Source organism: Oryzias latipes, chromosome 5, assembly GCF_002234675.1.
Source record: "Oryzias latipes chromosome 5, ASM223467v1".
NCBI lineage: Eukaryota > Metazoa > Chordata > Actinopteri > Beloniformes > Adrianichthyidae > Oryzias > Oryzias latipes.
Window position 1 is genome coordinate 12,095,626 of NC_019863.2, and position 14,239 is coordinate 12,109,864.

The 14,239-nt window shown below is 40.9% G+C and overlaps 2 protein-coding genes across 2 annotated transcripts in view; one reads left to right on the plus strand and one right to left on the minus strand.

Moving 5' to 3' along the window:
- Nucleotides 1-4,818, minus strand: part of LOC101165972 (N-terminal EF-hand calcium-binding protein 1) — a 44,105-nt gene extending 39,287 nt beyond the window's left edge. Inside the window, exon 1 of the mRNA XM_023954912.1 lies at nucleotides 4,506-4,818. Coding sequence (XP_023810680.1) covers nucleotides 4,506-4,658 — 153 coding nt within the window. The 5' untranslated portion in view covers nucleotides 4,659-4,818. The remainder of the gene's footprint in view (nucleotides 1-4,505) is intronic.
- Nucleotides 4,819-5,325: 507 nt separating this feature from the next.
- LOC101166217 (ranBP-type and C3HC4-type zinc finger-containing protein 1) lies at nucleotides 5,326-13,859 on the plus strand. The gene is made up of 12 exons (XM_011474924.3): nucleotides 5,326-5,571; nucleotides 5,799-5,943; nucleotides 6,031-6,127; nucleotides 6,937-7,135; nucleotides 7,863-8,002; nucleotides 8,169-8,342; nucleotides 8,589-8,749; nucleotides 9,225-9,321; nucleotides 10,495-10,674; nucleotides 10,771-10,869; nucleotides 12,517-12,660; nucleotides 12,785-13,859. The coding sequence occupies exons 1-12, from the start codon at nucleotides 5,532-5,534 to the stop codon at nucleotides 12,863-12,865; spliced, it is 1,557 nt and encodes a 518-aa protein (XP_011473226.1). The 5' UTR covers nucleotides 5,326-5,531; the 3' UTR covers nucleotides 12,866-13,859.
- Nucleotides 13,860-14,239: the final 380 nt, after the last annotated feature.

A 14,239-nucleotide genomic window follows, 5' to 3' on the forward strand; every position in this document is an offset into this window, starting at 1 on the left:
TTTTGTGGGAGAAACACAGACAGGCTGCTGAGGCCGGCTTTAGGTTGACATCATGAAATGGGCGGCACCCACAAGGAGCAATAGGCGGTGCCTCAGAGATGAGTCGTCTTACTTCTGGGAAGGGAAAATGAACTGTGAAATCAACTCATATTTCATTAAAAAAATTATTTAGTGTACCGAAGGTAACGCATTATGATTTATATGGATATAGTTTGCTCTGAAAGATATAACATGATAGACCCTTTAAAGCAAAATACCTTTTGAGCTTCACAATTTTATTTGATATTTGACAGTAACAATCCACACAGCTAACAAGCTGGGACTTTTGATTGACTTACAACTATAAATACTTTCCCTCTTCTGTCTTACTGGGGTCACTGCACTTCTCATTACGCTTGTTTATTCCGCCAACTTTCCTTTTCAGCACAGTGATGACCACAGCACACAAAACCTGGCTTTAAATAGATCTTTCAGACCTTGGTGAGTCATAAGTTCACATTTGTTGTCTGCTCGATGGCAGTCATTTAGCTCATCTTGTCGCTGCGGTTCACATCTGGATTTTGGTGACTGTATTCGGGGAGCAGGTTACAAAAGGGAAAGCTTGAAGAAAAAAGTATATAACTATAATCGGAGTTTTTCCAGATATACTGTCCTTCCAGGTAGTGTGAAAGCTGAACTAATGTTCTAAGTCCTGAACATAGAACTGCATCATTCTCTTAGCTCGTAGAGAACAGTGGGGTTGGTTAAGACTTGAAGAGTGGAGCACACTGCAGCTTTGTTCATTGCAAATACAAATGTGTACATTTGGATCGCACTATGAACACTTGAATTACAAAACCAGAGAATAATCACCAAAAAAACGTGTCCAGCCCATAAATTAGGATGCAATGAACGGCGTTAAAACTGCTTCCAGCTTCTGTGAGACTCCATCTACCATGACTTTGCAATCTAGCACCTCTATTGGTTTGGCAGTAACTCCTAATGTTCAGAGTGAAGCAAGTCAGGATCATAAACTACCACGACCCACATCAGTGGAAATCAACAGAACCGCGACAATACTGATGAGTCACAGCTAGATAATAGTTCATAACCCAAAAAACAGAAAGTGTTTGCTTCTGCAGGGTAACTCTGCAAGAAAAAAGCATCTGGTTTTGGGTTTATATAAAAATGAGTGTATCTCGAAAACAGTTTTTCTCTTGTTTCTGTGTTACTTTCTATGAAATATTCCTCACTGCTTTACAACCAGTTTGATATGTCAGCCTCCAGTTTCCTCATCAGTGCACCTGCTTCCAGTCTGAATCTCCCCATTTCCTCCACCTACACCCAAGTTCCGCTCTGCCGCTTTGGTTTGTCCTCTAATGGATTTGAAGCACTTTGAATGTCCTGCCTTTGAAACTCAGCTTTAAAGACCAAATGTAGTGAAAAATTGTGTTTTTACTGTTTTTAACAGCTAAAAACATAAAAAATTTTGTTTCTGAGAATTTCTTTATTCAAATTGTTGTGAATCAGAAGCAGAAGAAAGAATGCAGTTTGAAAAAAGAACATATGTGACAGAAAATGCACTGGGCGGGCCGTAAGCTCCTTGCTCTGCTCCATTCAGATTTTAACCACATGTCATCTGTCACAAGAAAAGGCAAACAACTGGTTCCAAATGCAGCAGGTTTCTTAGCTCAGCTAAAAGTCCACAAAGCTAAATCAGGGGCAGGCAGGCAGAGGTTAATGACAGGTATAAAAGCATCAGAGAAGAGACAGGGTAGTCAGGATCCAGGCAAGAGTCGGGGCAGGTGGCAGGCAAACAGCATCAGAAACAGGGTCAGGTTGACAGAAGATCAGGTCCAACTATGTCGCTCAGTAATGAAGGCAGTGTGGCACAAACAATACTTCGCACTGAGTGAGGCTCAGTGCAGTGCTTAAGTAGACTGTGGTTGATTGAGGGAATTAGAGTCTGGTGTGTGGCATTCAGGAAGTGCATGCTGGGGTTGCTCGGAGAGGGAGTGCATTTATGCTCTGCAGATTGCGCCCACCAGTGACCGGGGGGGGGCAGAGCTTTGACTTCTGACATAGGAGACTAGATCCATGTACATCTTCCTTTTTCTCATCCAAACTGGTATCTGGCTGTACAGCTGGAGAGCTTCTATATTGGTCACCATTTTTGTTACACCAGTAATGCTAGATTGGGGGTCTGACGGGCTGTAAGCTAGTGGGAGTGTAGAAAACAGATAGTGAAATTATGGGTGATAGGGGGGGGGGTTGCAGTCCCGTCCACTAGTCAGAGGGGGAATTTCTGGTGAACTGCTGTTGGTCTACAGAAACTACTGTGTGTCCTAGAAAACGACACAGGTTTTTGATATTGGCTAAAAACCACATAATCATAACTAAAAGACCACTGGAAACACTTTGAAAATAGATGAAAAGATGATTGGAGTGGGACTTTAACTATTATCACACAAAGAAGCTAAACTACAAACACACACAAAAAAAGGAAACATCCAAGCCTTAGGGGATTTTAGCTAGCAAAGTGGCAACAAACTTGATAATTAGCATTAAACTTAAAATTTGCCAAAACCCAACATTTTTAACTACGTTTAACAACATTTTGGGCTGAAAGTTTCTCTTCTATTGATTGTTGTCATTTGTTTTCATTGTTTGGCAGCCGTCACCACTGACCTTCTTGCCGTAGCTCACTTCACGGTTATTATTAACTCCACAATCTGTGCCTCACTTTCACCCTCTGCAGGTCAACAAGCTGAAGGTCTGTGCTTCTGCATTTCCTGCCGACTTTTAACAAGGGACAGGTCGTTTCAATCCTCTACATAACACTTTCCTCCCTCTATATTTATGCATCCCTGTCTGGAGAAGAAAGTGAAACTGAAGCAGATGTGGGGTTTTATTGTTTATAAGAACAACGTGACAGAGGAACATTTTTTCAGTTTGTCCTGCAACTCCTGCAATGGGAGAGCAACTTGGCTGCTGTTTGTCTTTGGACTCTCCTGTGTTAGGAGTCCATAATGCATCATTTACAGCAGGCCCAGAAAAGGTCAAAGCTGCTTCCCATAGTGCTGGTGGTCTGATGTCACGGAGGCAGGTATGAAGACAGATTCCCACAAGCTCTGCTGACACATAGCGTTGCAGGTTCATTTATTTATTTATTTTTAGAATAGAAAAGCATTTTAATGGGATTTCTGAAAATTCCTCAATTATTGATTGTAAATAGCTGTTGTTTCCTCTTTTTGTTTGTCTTTCGGAAAACAATGAGTATCAGAAAGAGGGCAACATCGGTGAGAGACAAAATATGTTGCATTTAATTTAAAAAAAAAGGAGTAATGTCCTTGATAATCCTAAAAACAATCCTTTAGAATGGTCAAAATAATCAATCAAAAAATTGAAAACAGCCAACAATTTAAAGAATCTGCAGCACCTATGGCCAGAAAATGTATGTTTTTGAGGCATGGCTCAATGATTCGATTACAAGGACTCATATTTAATCTTTATTAATTGTGCAAATATCCTTCTCCAGTTCTTTGCAAATTTTCCAGCTATAGTCAGTTTTTCAGTTAAAATTTGTAAAAACAAACAAATAATTGGGAGGACGGATGAGTAAAGAAATAAACAAATGAATGAAAGTGCACAGGTCTCTCAGAAAAAAAGGACTCATCGTCCAAAATAACATGATTGTAAATTTTTTCAGATACATTGTTTTGAGCAGCGACTCATCAAGCACACCGAGCTTCCTAATTTCCTTGTCCTCCATCGAAACATTTCTGATAAGTGTATCAAATTGATGCTGAACTGTGTATCCTTTTCAAGGCCTGACATTCTATAGGAAAACACCCTTGCCTGCATGGACTACAGTCTATGTGCCTTGCATCCTTGATGGACGATAGACAAAAGCTGTCAGGTGCAGCCAGCTCAGTTCTGGAAACATCACTGGTCTGCTAACCTTCAACAAGATGGATGGTTTCTATGGCAGCATTGCAAGTTAATCTAGCAACGGGTGCCATTTGTTTAGCACGGTTTGGGGCAGGTGTGTGTGTGTGCGGGCATAAGACACTGAGACAAAAACACTATTAAAGAGGAAAAGCATTAGTCTGAATGCATTTTTTTATTTTTCTTGTGTATACACAGATTTTTTAAAAGAAAAATAAGAATTTATTGTGATTAATTGAGACTATTTGAAAATCTTTTGAGAGATCAGAAGTGTTTACAGGAAAGAGTAAGAGAAGAACCCCCAGCATCACTTGTCAGACTAGGAGCTTTTTTTTTCATTCAGATGCACCATGCAAATATTTGTCCTTTCTGCAATGATCACAATCACACAAAGGCAATGTCAAATAAAGGTTGTTTTTTTTTTTTGCATACCTGATTGAAAGTTTAAACACTAAAGTTAATAAGAATTGAGGGACCTTCATGACAAGCACTGTTATCTGTTTTAGTTAACAGCATTCATCGTGAATCTGCAACAATTCCACTTTTTTTGTCGATCATTAGGAAGCAAATCCACTTACATCATGAAGAATAGCAAGCCCGTGTCCGGCGCTGTGAGACGGCTGCTGCTGCTGCTGCTGCTGCTGGTGCTGAGGCTGCAGTTGCTGAGCCAGAAGATGCTTCTGTTTGGCTGACTGGAGACACATGGTGATTATCTCCGTACAAGCCAGCATCTTTGTCGGTGCAGAGGCTCCAAAGTGCAGGAGAATCGCAGGGCTGAAGGTGACGATGCTGCAGGAGGAGAGAGCTGCCAAGTAAAGAAGGACGCAGGCGGGAGGGTCGGCGGAGACTCGGGGATGCTCTGCAACTTTGTGCGGAGCTGCTGAACAAAGTCTGCAGCTCCTCCTGCTGGAGCTCCTCTGATTGGTCCATTTTTCTGCAGCATCTTCCTACATCAAGATGAAGAGCATCTTGAAGTTTACTTTGAACCCCCCCCCCCCCCCCCCCCCCCTATTATTTTTCATTTATCTAATAGTTTACAAAAAGCTTGTAATACTACTTAAAATAAATAAAATTGTAAAACATTTTGAATTTCATAAAGAATGTCATGAAAACCTGGTTATTTTTAAGCATGTAAATCTAATTTGCCCAATTTTTTGCGAAACACTGCCACCTTTTGACCACTGAGCGCAATTGTCACATTCTTTTTATTTACTGGCAGACAAAGTTTGCCAAATAGCGCTTCTATTTATTTGTTTTTATTCGGTTAATTTGAACTATTTACGATTTTAATAAACATCTGAAAGGTTTGATCGTGTTAGAATAGGAGGTGGAGTTAAAAAGAATAAAAAAAAAAAAAAACAATCATATGCTTTTAAAAAAATCTCTTCCTGGGCTTCAGTGGTTTCACTTTCTGTTGACCGTCAGCTGAGGAGGCTTCGTTTTGGAGGGAGGGGGGCAGTCAGTCAGAATGGTGAGGTCGGTTCATTAGGAGGATTTGTTGAAGCAAAAGTTTCTTTGGAATTTTTGGCCTGTCGTGCGTGGAGTGACCCGCAGCTACGCGATCATCAAGTCCACGCCATTCTACCTTTGGTTCAGGTGTAGTTATGGCGTCTAGAGCTACACGCAAAGGCGACCTGAAGAAGGGTGAGCTCCAAATCCAATGTTTCGATTTAGTTTGGAGCATCAAATGTGTTTGTGAAGGACTGTCAGCTGTTGGTTTGTTCCACTCTGACGGGGGTGTCAGATTTTGGTTTGACCTTTGCTCGGCTTCTAAATTAAGAGGCGATCAGACGATCCAGCAGGAAATGCGGGATTCGTGTGCGTGTGTGTGTGTGCGGGGGAGTCATGAGCGTGCGTGTGTGTCCCTGCAGCGGAGGAGCTCGCCTCCTCCCTGAGCGAAGCCCTCAGCTGCGGGGACTCCGAGGAAGCGGTGCGGCTGAGCCGGAAGCTGGCCCAGCTGTCTGTCCCGGTGTCGGTCAGCATCAGCAGCCAGGCTTATCCACAGGACCGCATCAGGTATCCACCATCCTGGGATCCTGATCCTTGGGTTTCCTAATTGTTGATTGATTGGAATTTGACCTTTGACCTTTTTCTGTTGTGTAGGTTGAGGGTTGGAGTGGAGGATGCTCAGTCAGAGAGCTCCATCCCGGTGACCCTGGAGGTCTCCTCTGCCATGACGATAGCTCAGCTGAAGGACAAGGTGCTGATCACTTGTATGCAAGTGGTGTTTTCTCCTTATTGCCCCAACCAGGGGCAATAGAACAGTTTGATCCCAGTGTGGTGTGTCTCCATCACTCAGGGTGGGGGACGTAACCCAGACTCAAAGACAAACTCTGATGAAAGTAGTGTTATTGGTGATTTTCACCATGTTCTTGGCACATTTTTTAAGAAAATTAAGCTTAAAATATTATTTCTGAGTATTTCTTTTTTGCAATTCGTGGTGAATCAGTAGAGGATGCAAAAAGTTTGAAAAAGATTGTATTTGTGGCGCATTTCGATGCGCCCACCTGCAAACGACCAGATCCCTGTACGTCTTTGTTTCTCTCGTCTGAGCTGACATCTGGCTCAAAACTCTTTAGCTTTAATGTTGCTCGCCATTTTTGTAATGTTAGGTTGGGGGTGTGAGGGGCTGTAAGCTAGCAAGGGAGAGTGTAAACAAAGGGATGACGGGAATAGGGGTAGACTAAACAGTCCTGCGAGGGGAATTTCTAATGAACTTGTGCCGCTCTGCAGAAACTATGTCATAGAAAACAACAGCTTTTTGATTTTGTCTATAAATAGCATAATCATAATTAAAAGACCACTGGGGACACTTTGAAAATAGGTCAAAAGATGATGGGAGTGGGTCTTTACTTTTTTTCTCTGTTTATTAACCTGCTTTTCTCAGTTCTGATTGTAACACCCTATGTCATAATGAGTCAAGTTGGGTTTCAAGGCCTTCTGATCCAGAATATAAACACATTTAAGCCTGATGTTCTTATTTTGTGTGTGTCTGTACTTGTATCATAGATCAACCGGGATTTTGGCTTCCACCCTTTACTCCAGCGTTGGGTGATTGGCAAGCGGCTAGCCCAAGACCGGGACACGCTGTACAGCCACGGCATCCGCAGCAACGGGGATCAAGCTTTTCTCTTCATCCGCTCTGCCAGTTCGGCTCGTCTGACTCGCCATCAGTACAACCTGGACCAGGAGCAACAGCTGCTAGAGAGTTAATGCCACTACACACACATTTCAGTAGCGTTTAACATTTGCCAGGTTGCAAAATGAGTGAATGTTTCTAAAAATCGTAACCTAAATTCAGCAACAAACATATGTGACCTGCTATCATCGACTGTATGAGAGAACTGGACTTAGTGAGTGTGACGTCACCCATAGAAAATGCCGTACTTCCATTTCCAATGTAATGAGGTCAATTCAGTCAACTTTTTCTTTTGCAGTAGGGGCGCCGCCATGTTGGAGCCAGAAATCCACAGTAAGCAGTGATTTATCCAAGTCGGTCTGAGTCTTCGTTTGTATGGCAGCCTGTCTCGCCAATCAGGAGAGAGCTTGTCTCTACTACTTGAAACTGGGAATGGGAGAATCTGTCAATCAAACATTTCAATACTTTAGCAAGAGACCACCTATTTCTATTGAGGCATCTGATATCTGAAATAACAGAAAATAATATGAAAAAATTAGGATTATCAAGAACATGTCAAAAAAAGCTATCAGAGCAAGAATTGTTACTCTGACAAGTAGAAAAACTGCGTAATAGCTATTTATTTCACAATAGAAGTATATGGGATTTTGACTTCTTGGAGCCAGCAGATACTTTCTGTTTGGAACGCCAGGGAGGACGAGTCACTCAGTCCAGTTCTCATATACAACCAATGCCTGCTATGGTTGAACTAGTGGAACAGTATCTGTACAGATCACCAAATGTTGATTACTTGTAGGCATTGTTGAATCAATCCCATCCATGGAGCTTTGTTCCAGAGGATTTGGTGGAAATGCCACAGAGAAAAAAGTTCTTCCCCCCTCTGTTCCTCCTAAAACCTACAAAACTGCTAAACCAGCCAATCCTCCAAAACCTCAGGTCAGTCCAGAGCCTCATTTCCCCATTGAATTCCTGACATTAAGTTGTATCTCTTCCAAGTAATGACGTGTGAATCATTCACCGCTCCTCAAAGCTGTCAGATGCGTGTCATTGCCTCACAGTTGTGACGTAACCTACCATGCATGTTTGTGAATGTTGAGAGCAGCTGGGCTGGTCTTGTAAGACGTGCACTTACGTGAACAAGCCGACCCGCCCCGGCTGTGAGATGTGTGGTGACGAGAGGCCAGACGATTACCTGGTGCCTGACCTCTACCAGCCAGACCAAGAAGAAGTTGAGCGACTTCAACTAGAAGACCTGGCACTTCTGCAGTACCAAGAGGTAAATGCTGCAAAACCTAGCTGCAGAACTCAAGAACACAAGATTTTTAAATGTGGATTTTGTTTTTTGGTCCTTTTCAGCCTTAAATATATCGTGTGAATCATCAATTGTGTCTAGATAGAAGTGTTACAGCACATCGCCTCAATTACAACTCTTCTTTTGTTCTATTCTTTAATCGTTTTGTTCATCTGATTCTTTATTTGAATCTCTGTGTTGTGCATGGACCTGTCCTGGTTTGTGATGAAGGCTCAACAAGAAGAACGGCAGCAAAACTATTTGAACTTGTTGGCCACAGATGAGCAGAACCTTATCGTCAACGCTACGGTGGCAGATTGTCCCATTTGCTTCAACGCTCTGCAACCAGGAGAGGGCGTCGTGCTCAGAGAGTGTCTGCACACTTTCTGCAGGTTAGAACTCGAAAGTGAAGCCTAGTTTCTGTGCAGATCTTATTTATTGATTTAGTATTGATTTATTATTCCAGCCAGTTTAGCTCGTGCTGGTTTGGGTTCGAATCCGGGCTGCTCCCAATTTCCTTCTCTGCTTCTGTGCCGGTCCCAAGCCCGGATAAATTGAGAGGGTTGCGTCAGGAAGGGCATCCGGCGTAAACCATGCCAAGTTAACCATGCGACTCATCCTCGACAGAGAGGTTGTTTCGCTGTGGCGACCCCTGATGGGAAAAGCCGAAAGAGAAAGAAGAAGAGTATTGATTTAGTATTCCAGCCAAAGATGCAATTGTCACAACTTTTAATAAAGTACTTTAAGTACTGCTATTCGAAATGTAAAAGTTATTTTTTCTTGAAGTTGTGTACAAAAAAGGACAGCAAAAGATGTGTATTCTTTATGTCTTGCAGTGTTTATATAGTATATTTGCCTTCTTTTTAGGGAGTGTTTAATAGGCACAATAAGAAACAGCAACAATGCTGAAGTGTCGTGTCCAGACGACTGTGAAAGCAAACTACTGGACAGAGAGATCAAAGAGGTCAGTGATGTTTTGAGACAGCAGGAAATATATTTAAGGAAAAAGTGAAAACATTTTGTATTGTGAAACTACATTATTAAAGGATTGGTCACACAGCCACAATGTACAATTTGTGTATGAAATTTCTGTCTTTTGTGATATATGTGTGGTATATGTGATTAATAAGTGTTTCTTGCGTTCGGCGATTTGCGCAGATGACCGTCGAAGGTTTCGACCGACGGGTCTTTACGTGAATTCAGTTTTGAGCGGTTCAAAATTCTTGGACGGTTGAGAATTACGCAGTTTATATGCAATTATTACATAAATCTTTCCCAATTGTCTGTGATTGTTGCTTTCCACAACCATTCCACATATGTCTAGCAAACCTTTCACGTTTGTACCAACGATGTATAACTTTTATATTGCATATATGGCGCACATATCACGTTCAAATTACATAATTGATGCACAAATCACGAATGAATTGGATATAAAAAGTGCAATAATCATGCATGGTTCATGCATGATGGGTTTATTTTGTGATGGATATATAAACCGGTGGGTGTGTAAACCCCTCCACACCGAGTGGGGGTCTCCCGTTCCCCCTGTTTGACTCATCTGGGCTCAGGTCTCTCGCTGGGTGTTGTCCGGCGCCGTCTAATTAAACCAAAGCATTGCGCGGCAGGTGCTGACGCGATGTGATTTCTGCCCACTGCTCTAATGTCAAAGTGAAGAAATAAAATTTCGTGCAGGTTTTATGTGTTGTTTGCGTGGTTTATTCGTACTCCTTATGTGGTTTTAACGTGGTGCATTTGTGACACATCTGTAAAAATTTCACGTAAAGACCACAACGTTTCTCACTTTTTCATGTATATTCATGTACGACCAGTTTTCATTGTGCAAACATGCAAAAAACGCATGTAGCGGGTGTGTTTCAGTAGCGTGTTAACACACGTCTAATCAAGTCGTTAATCCAGTTGACCTTTATTACTATAAAACAGTTTCAAAATGAAATAAAACGATTATGATTTGAATTTTTGGAATCATATCGCCGACCACAAATGATATGAATCAAATCGTTAAAATGAATTGTTACAGCCCCCCCAAAAAAATAAAAATGGAAAAGGCTCTCTTTTATTCCGGAAAGATTTTTTTTAATATATATATATATTTCTGGTATGCTTTTGATTGCAGCTGCTCACCGAAGAGGAGCACCAGCGCTTTTTGGAGTTGCGTCTAAGTATTGCAGAGAGTCGATCGGAGCACAGCTTTCACTGCCAGACCCCTAACTGCAGAGGATGGTGCATCTACGAAGATGAAGTCAACGAGTTTCACTGCGACCTCTGCTTGGAAGTCAACTGCCTTCTCTGCCGGGTAGCCTTTGGTCAAACGTCAACTAAAGCAACTGTTGTGGCCTATGAAGTAACGCCCAAATGATAGTAACTGGGGATTTGTGTTGTTTTATTTCAGGCCATCCACAAAGACATGAACTGTAAGGACTACCAAGATGACCTGCGCATCCGAGCACAGAACGACAAAGCAGCTCAGCAAACTAAGCAGATGCTGGAGGTGGGCCATCTAGTAGAGTCTACACACCACTTTTGCATAGACCCTATCCCCACTAAGCATTTTTAAAAAACCTTCCCTCTTATTAATAAATCCATATTAACTATAATAAATACCTCTCTAGAAACAGGTTATGTGCCACAGCCTTTTAAATATGCAGTTTCTAAACCTCTTCTGAAAAAGCTCAGTTTAGATCCTGGCAATCTGGCCAAGTAAAGACTGATATCAAACTTCCCCTTTATTTTAAAAATCCTAGAATGAGTTAAGCATCTTTACTGCCATATGTAGTTGTAGAGTTAGATAAGCTAATTCCTCTGGTACATTGCCTGTCGATCCTGGGCAGGATCCTTCCTTCATGCTGACATCCCTAAGGTCTCTTTTTTTTTTTTTCCCTTTTTCCCTGGAATCTGTTCTCTTAGGAGTCTTTGCTTACCGAGAAGGAGGGTCTAAGGGCAGGAATGCCCAGTTTTTGTCTATTTAGTTTAGCCAATACCGATTGAATTCTTTGACTTCATGTTCTTGATGATTTCATGTTTTTTATGCAATTACAGGTACACAGCTCATTGACACGACTGTTGTTGTAATATAGGGCTATATAAATAAAATTGAATTCAATAGAATTTATTACTGCTGGCTTTAGTCCACTCAAACAGCTCATAGGCTGATAGAAGGTTGTTGCTAGATTAGAAATAGATTCAAAAGTGTCAACTTCCTCTTCTACAGAGGAAATCCTGCATGAAACTGATGTGCAGACATGATCAGGGGACTTAAATGTCAAATGCAGCTGCCTCACTGTTATCTTCACATTCTGGGTTCAGGTTTTGGGTCAAACTGTACAATGTTTCGCCATTCCTAGAAATCTTTAATAGTCTATATCGTGCTTTTCTTAAGGATTTCAGAGTAAACTATATCTATATATATGATTTTGGCACACTAAAGAACAATTTTTTTTATGAATTAATTGTTATTTTGATAGTTCATTTTCCTACCTGGAAGTGAGAAGACTATCTCTGAGGCATCGGCTCTCACTGATTGTGGGCGCCGCCCATTTCATGGCGTCAACCTAGAACTGACCTCGGCAGGGTGTCTGCTTTTCGTCCACGAAACATACATCATCCAAAATTTTGCAAAGATTGATGTGCATATTGTGCATAAAAAGTGAAACGTTTTTAGCAATTCACAGTTATCTCCGTGGAGAAAGGGGGTGTGTGTGTTACGTCACAATGTGAGAACCCCCTGGTTTCCATGGACTGGGAGGGGCTGGTGTTCAGACGCAGGTTTTAGAGGAATACTCAAAAATCCATAAACGAATCAAATGACCACTTTGGGGTTGTTTTAGGGAGGAATGAAAATTATAGTACACTTAAAAGCTCAAAAGTTTGATTTAACTTGATATAGGCCCTCTAATTCATATCACAGTACAGTATTGTTGGATTTTTCTTTTCTATTTTTAACCTATCATTAAGAAATTATGGTTTTTAGACATGCAAGTTGACGCTTTTTTGGTCCCTGAACATTGACCATCTCAATTACTTTGCAGTCAATTGGAATATGACACTTTTCAATGCATTTCATCGCAAAAAGACTTTTTTTCTTTTTCATTTATAAAATTCCAACATTTACCCTCGACTGTCTTCTCTTCCACTATAGAGCATGCTTCAGAATGGAGAGGCCATGAATTGTCCACGGTGTGCCATCATTGTGCAGAAAAAGGATGGTTGTGATTGGATCTGCTGTTTGATGTGCAAGACGGAAATCTGTTGGGTCACCAAACAAGCTCGATGGGGACCAAACGTAAAAACAAATTTTTTGTTTTGGTGTAGTTAAACGTTTCACATGTAACTTGTCTATTAATATTTTTAAAGATCGTGTTGTGCAGTCTTAGAAAACACCTTCCTTTTTATTGGTTTTATCACAGGGACCCGGCGACACCTCCGGTGGCTGTAGATGTCGAGTCAACAATCAGCCGTGCCATCCAAATTGCCAAAATTGCCACTGAGGTGAGCGTGTGGTGAATCTGTGAGCTTCATGAAGAGGAAAGATGACACCAAAAGTGCTTTTTTTTCCATAAATATAAACACGCAAGAACACGAGAAAATGCAATACAGAGGAATTTTACTACAACATGAGTACTTTTAGGACCTGTAGACCTGCTGCTCCTTTCAGTTTCAGTGAGCTAGACGTCAGGGAGCTGAGCTATACTCTGATCAGGGAAATGAAATCTTAAACACATTCCTGACAGAAGCAGTTTTCTTAAGAAAACAGCCAAAAAAAAGCAGTTTTTCAAAGTGAGCTAAACTTATCTTGAAGATTTAAAGAATGTATTCTTGCCAGGCTTTATTAAGATCTATATTTTTGGTATTCCCGTCTGCAGATCAGACTGTAGTGAAGAATACTTCCACGTTTACACTGGCCTCATGCACTTATCGAACAAAGTAACCTCCTTTGATTGCACTAAATACTTTTGAAGTACCAGGTGGTGAAGATCTTACTAACTAGACAAATCACAAAGTATTTCTAGATTTAATGTTTTAATTGTATTTTCATTCCACTAAAAATGTGTTGGAATCAACTTCTATTCTATCTATAGTTTGAAAACACTCCAAACATTTGAATCATTGTTTGGAATTACTATAAAAGGATTTTTTAAGGGAGGAAAATAGCAATTTTAAGTATTTTTGCACCATGTGAGTAGACTTTTGTACTTCCAACAACACACTCTGATGAAAATGGGAATTTTAACATGTTCTTGTAGCTTATTTTTGGTCATGATTGAGAACAAATATAAAGAAAATGAAGATAAAGTCAGGAGGCTAATTTTCTTTTTAATGAACTCCTGCCGCTCTGCAGAAATTATGTCCAAGAAAAGAACTCAGGGGTTTTGATTTTGCCGTCTTCACTGTTAAATGTCTGAGTTAAAATGTTCTACATGTATTGAACATGTGTGTTTTATGGAATTAAAGCTGTGTGGTAACAACCATTTAAATTAAGTACACCTGTGCCCACCGTGGTGTTTTTGTTGAAGTGAGTGAACTCAGAACAGACACGCAGGAACAAACAGGCAACAATTTGACTTTAGTTTAATAGTGTTCCATTTTACAACTTAACATTTTCGGACAAACATAAGGCAGATAAATCATTTAGTGCAAATTGAAATGGAAGGAATCCTGCTGCTGCGTGTCGCTAAGTGATACTTATGTTGTCAGAAACGCAAAATGAACAGCGAAACTGTAGATTATTACGAGTGCAATCAAATCAGTTGACAGTAGTGCTGGAAAACGGGTGCAGCGCCCTTTTGCTCGGACTATCGTAAACTTATAAGAACTTCGGTTCCGGAAGCATAACGGAGGATTTACGAGCAAAAAAAAAAAGG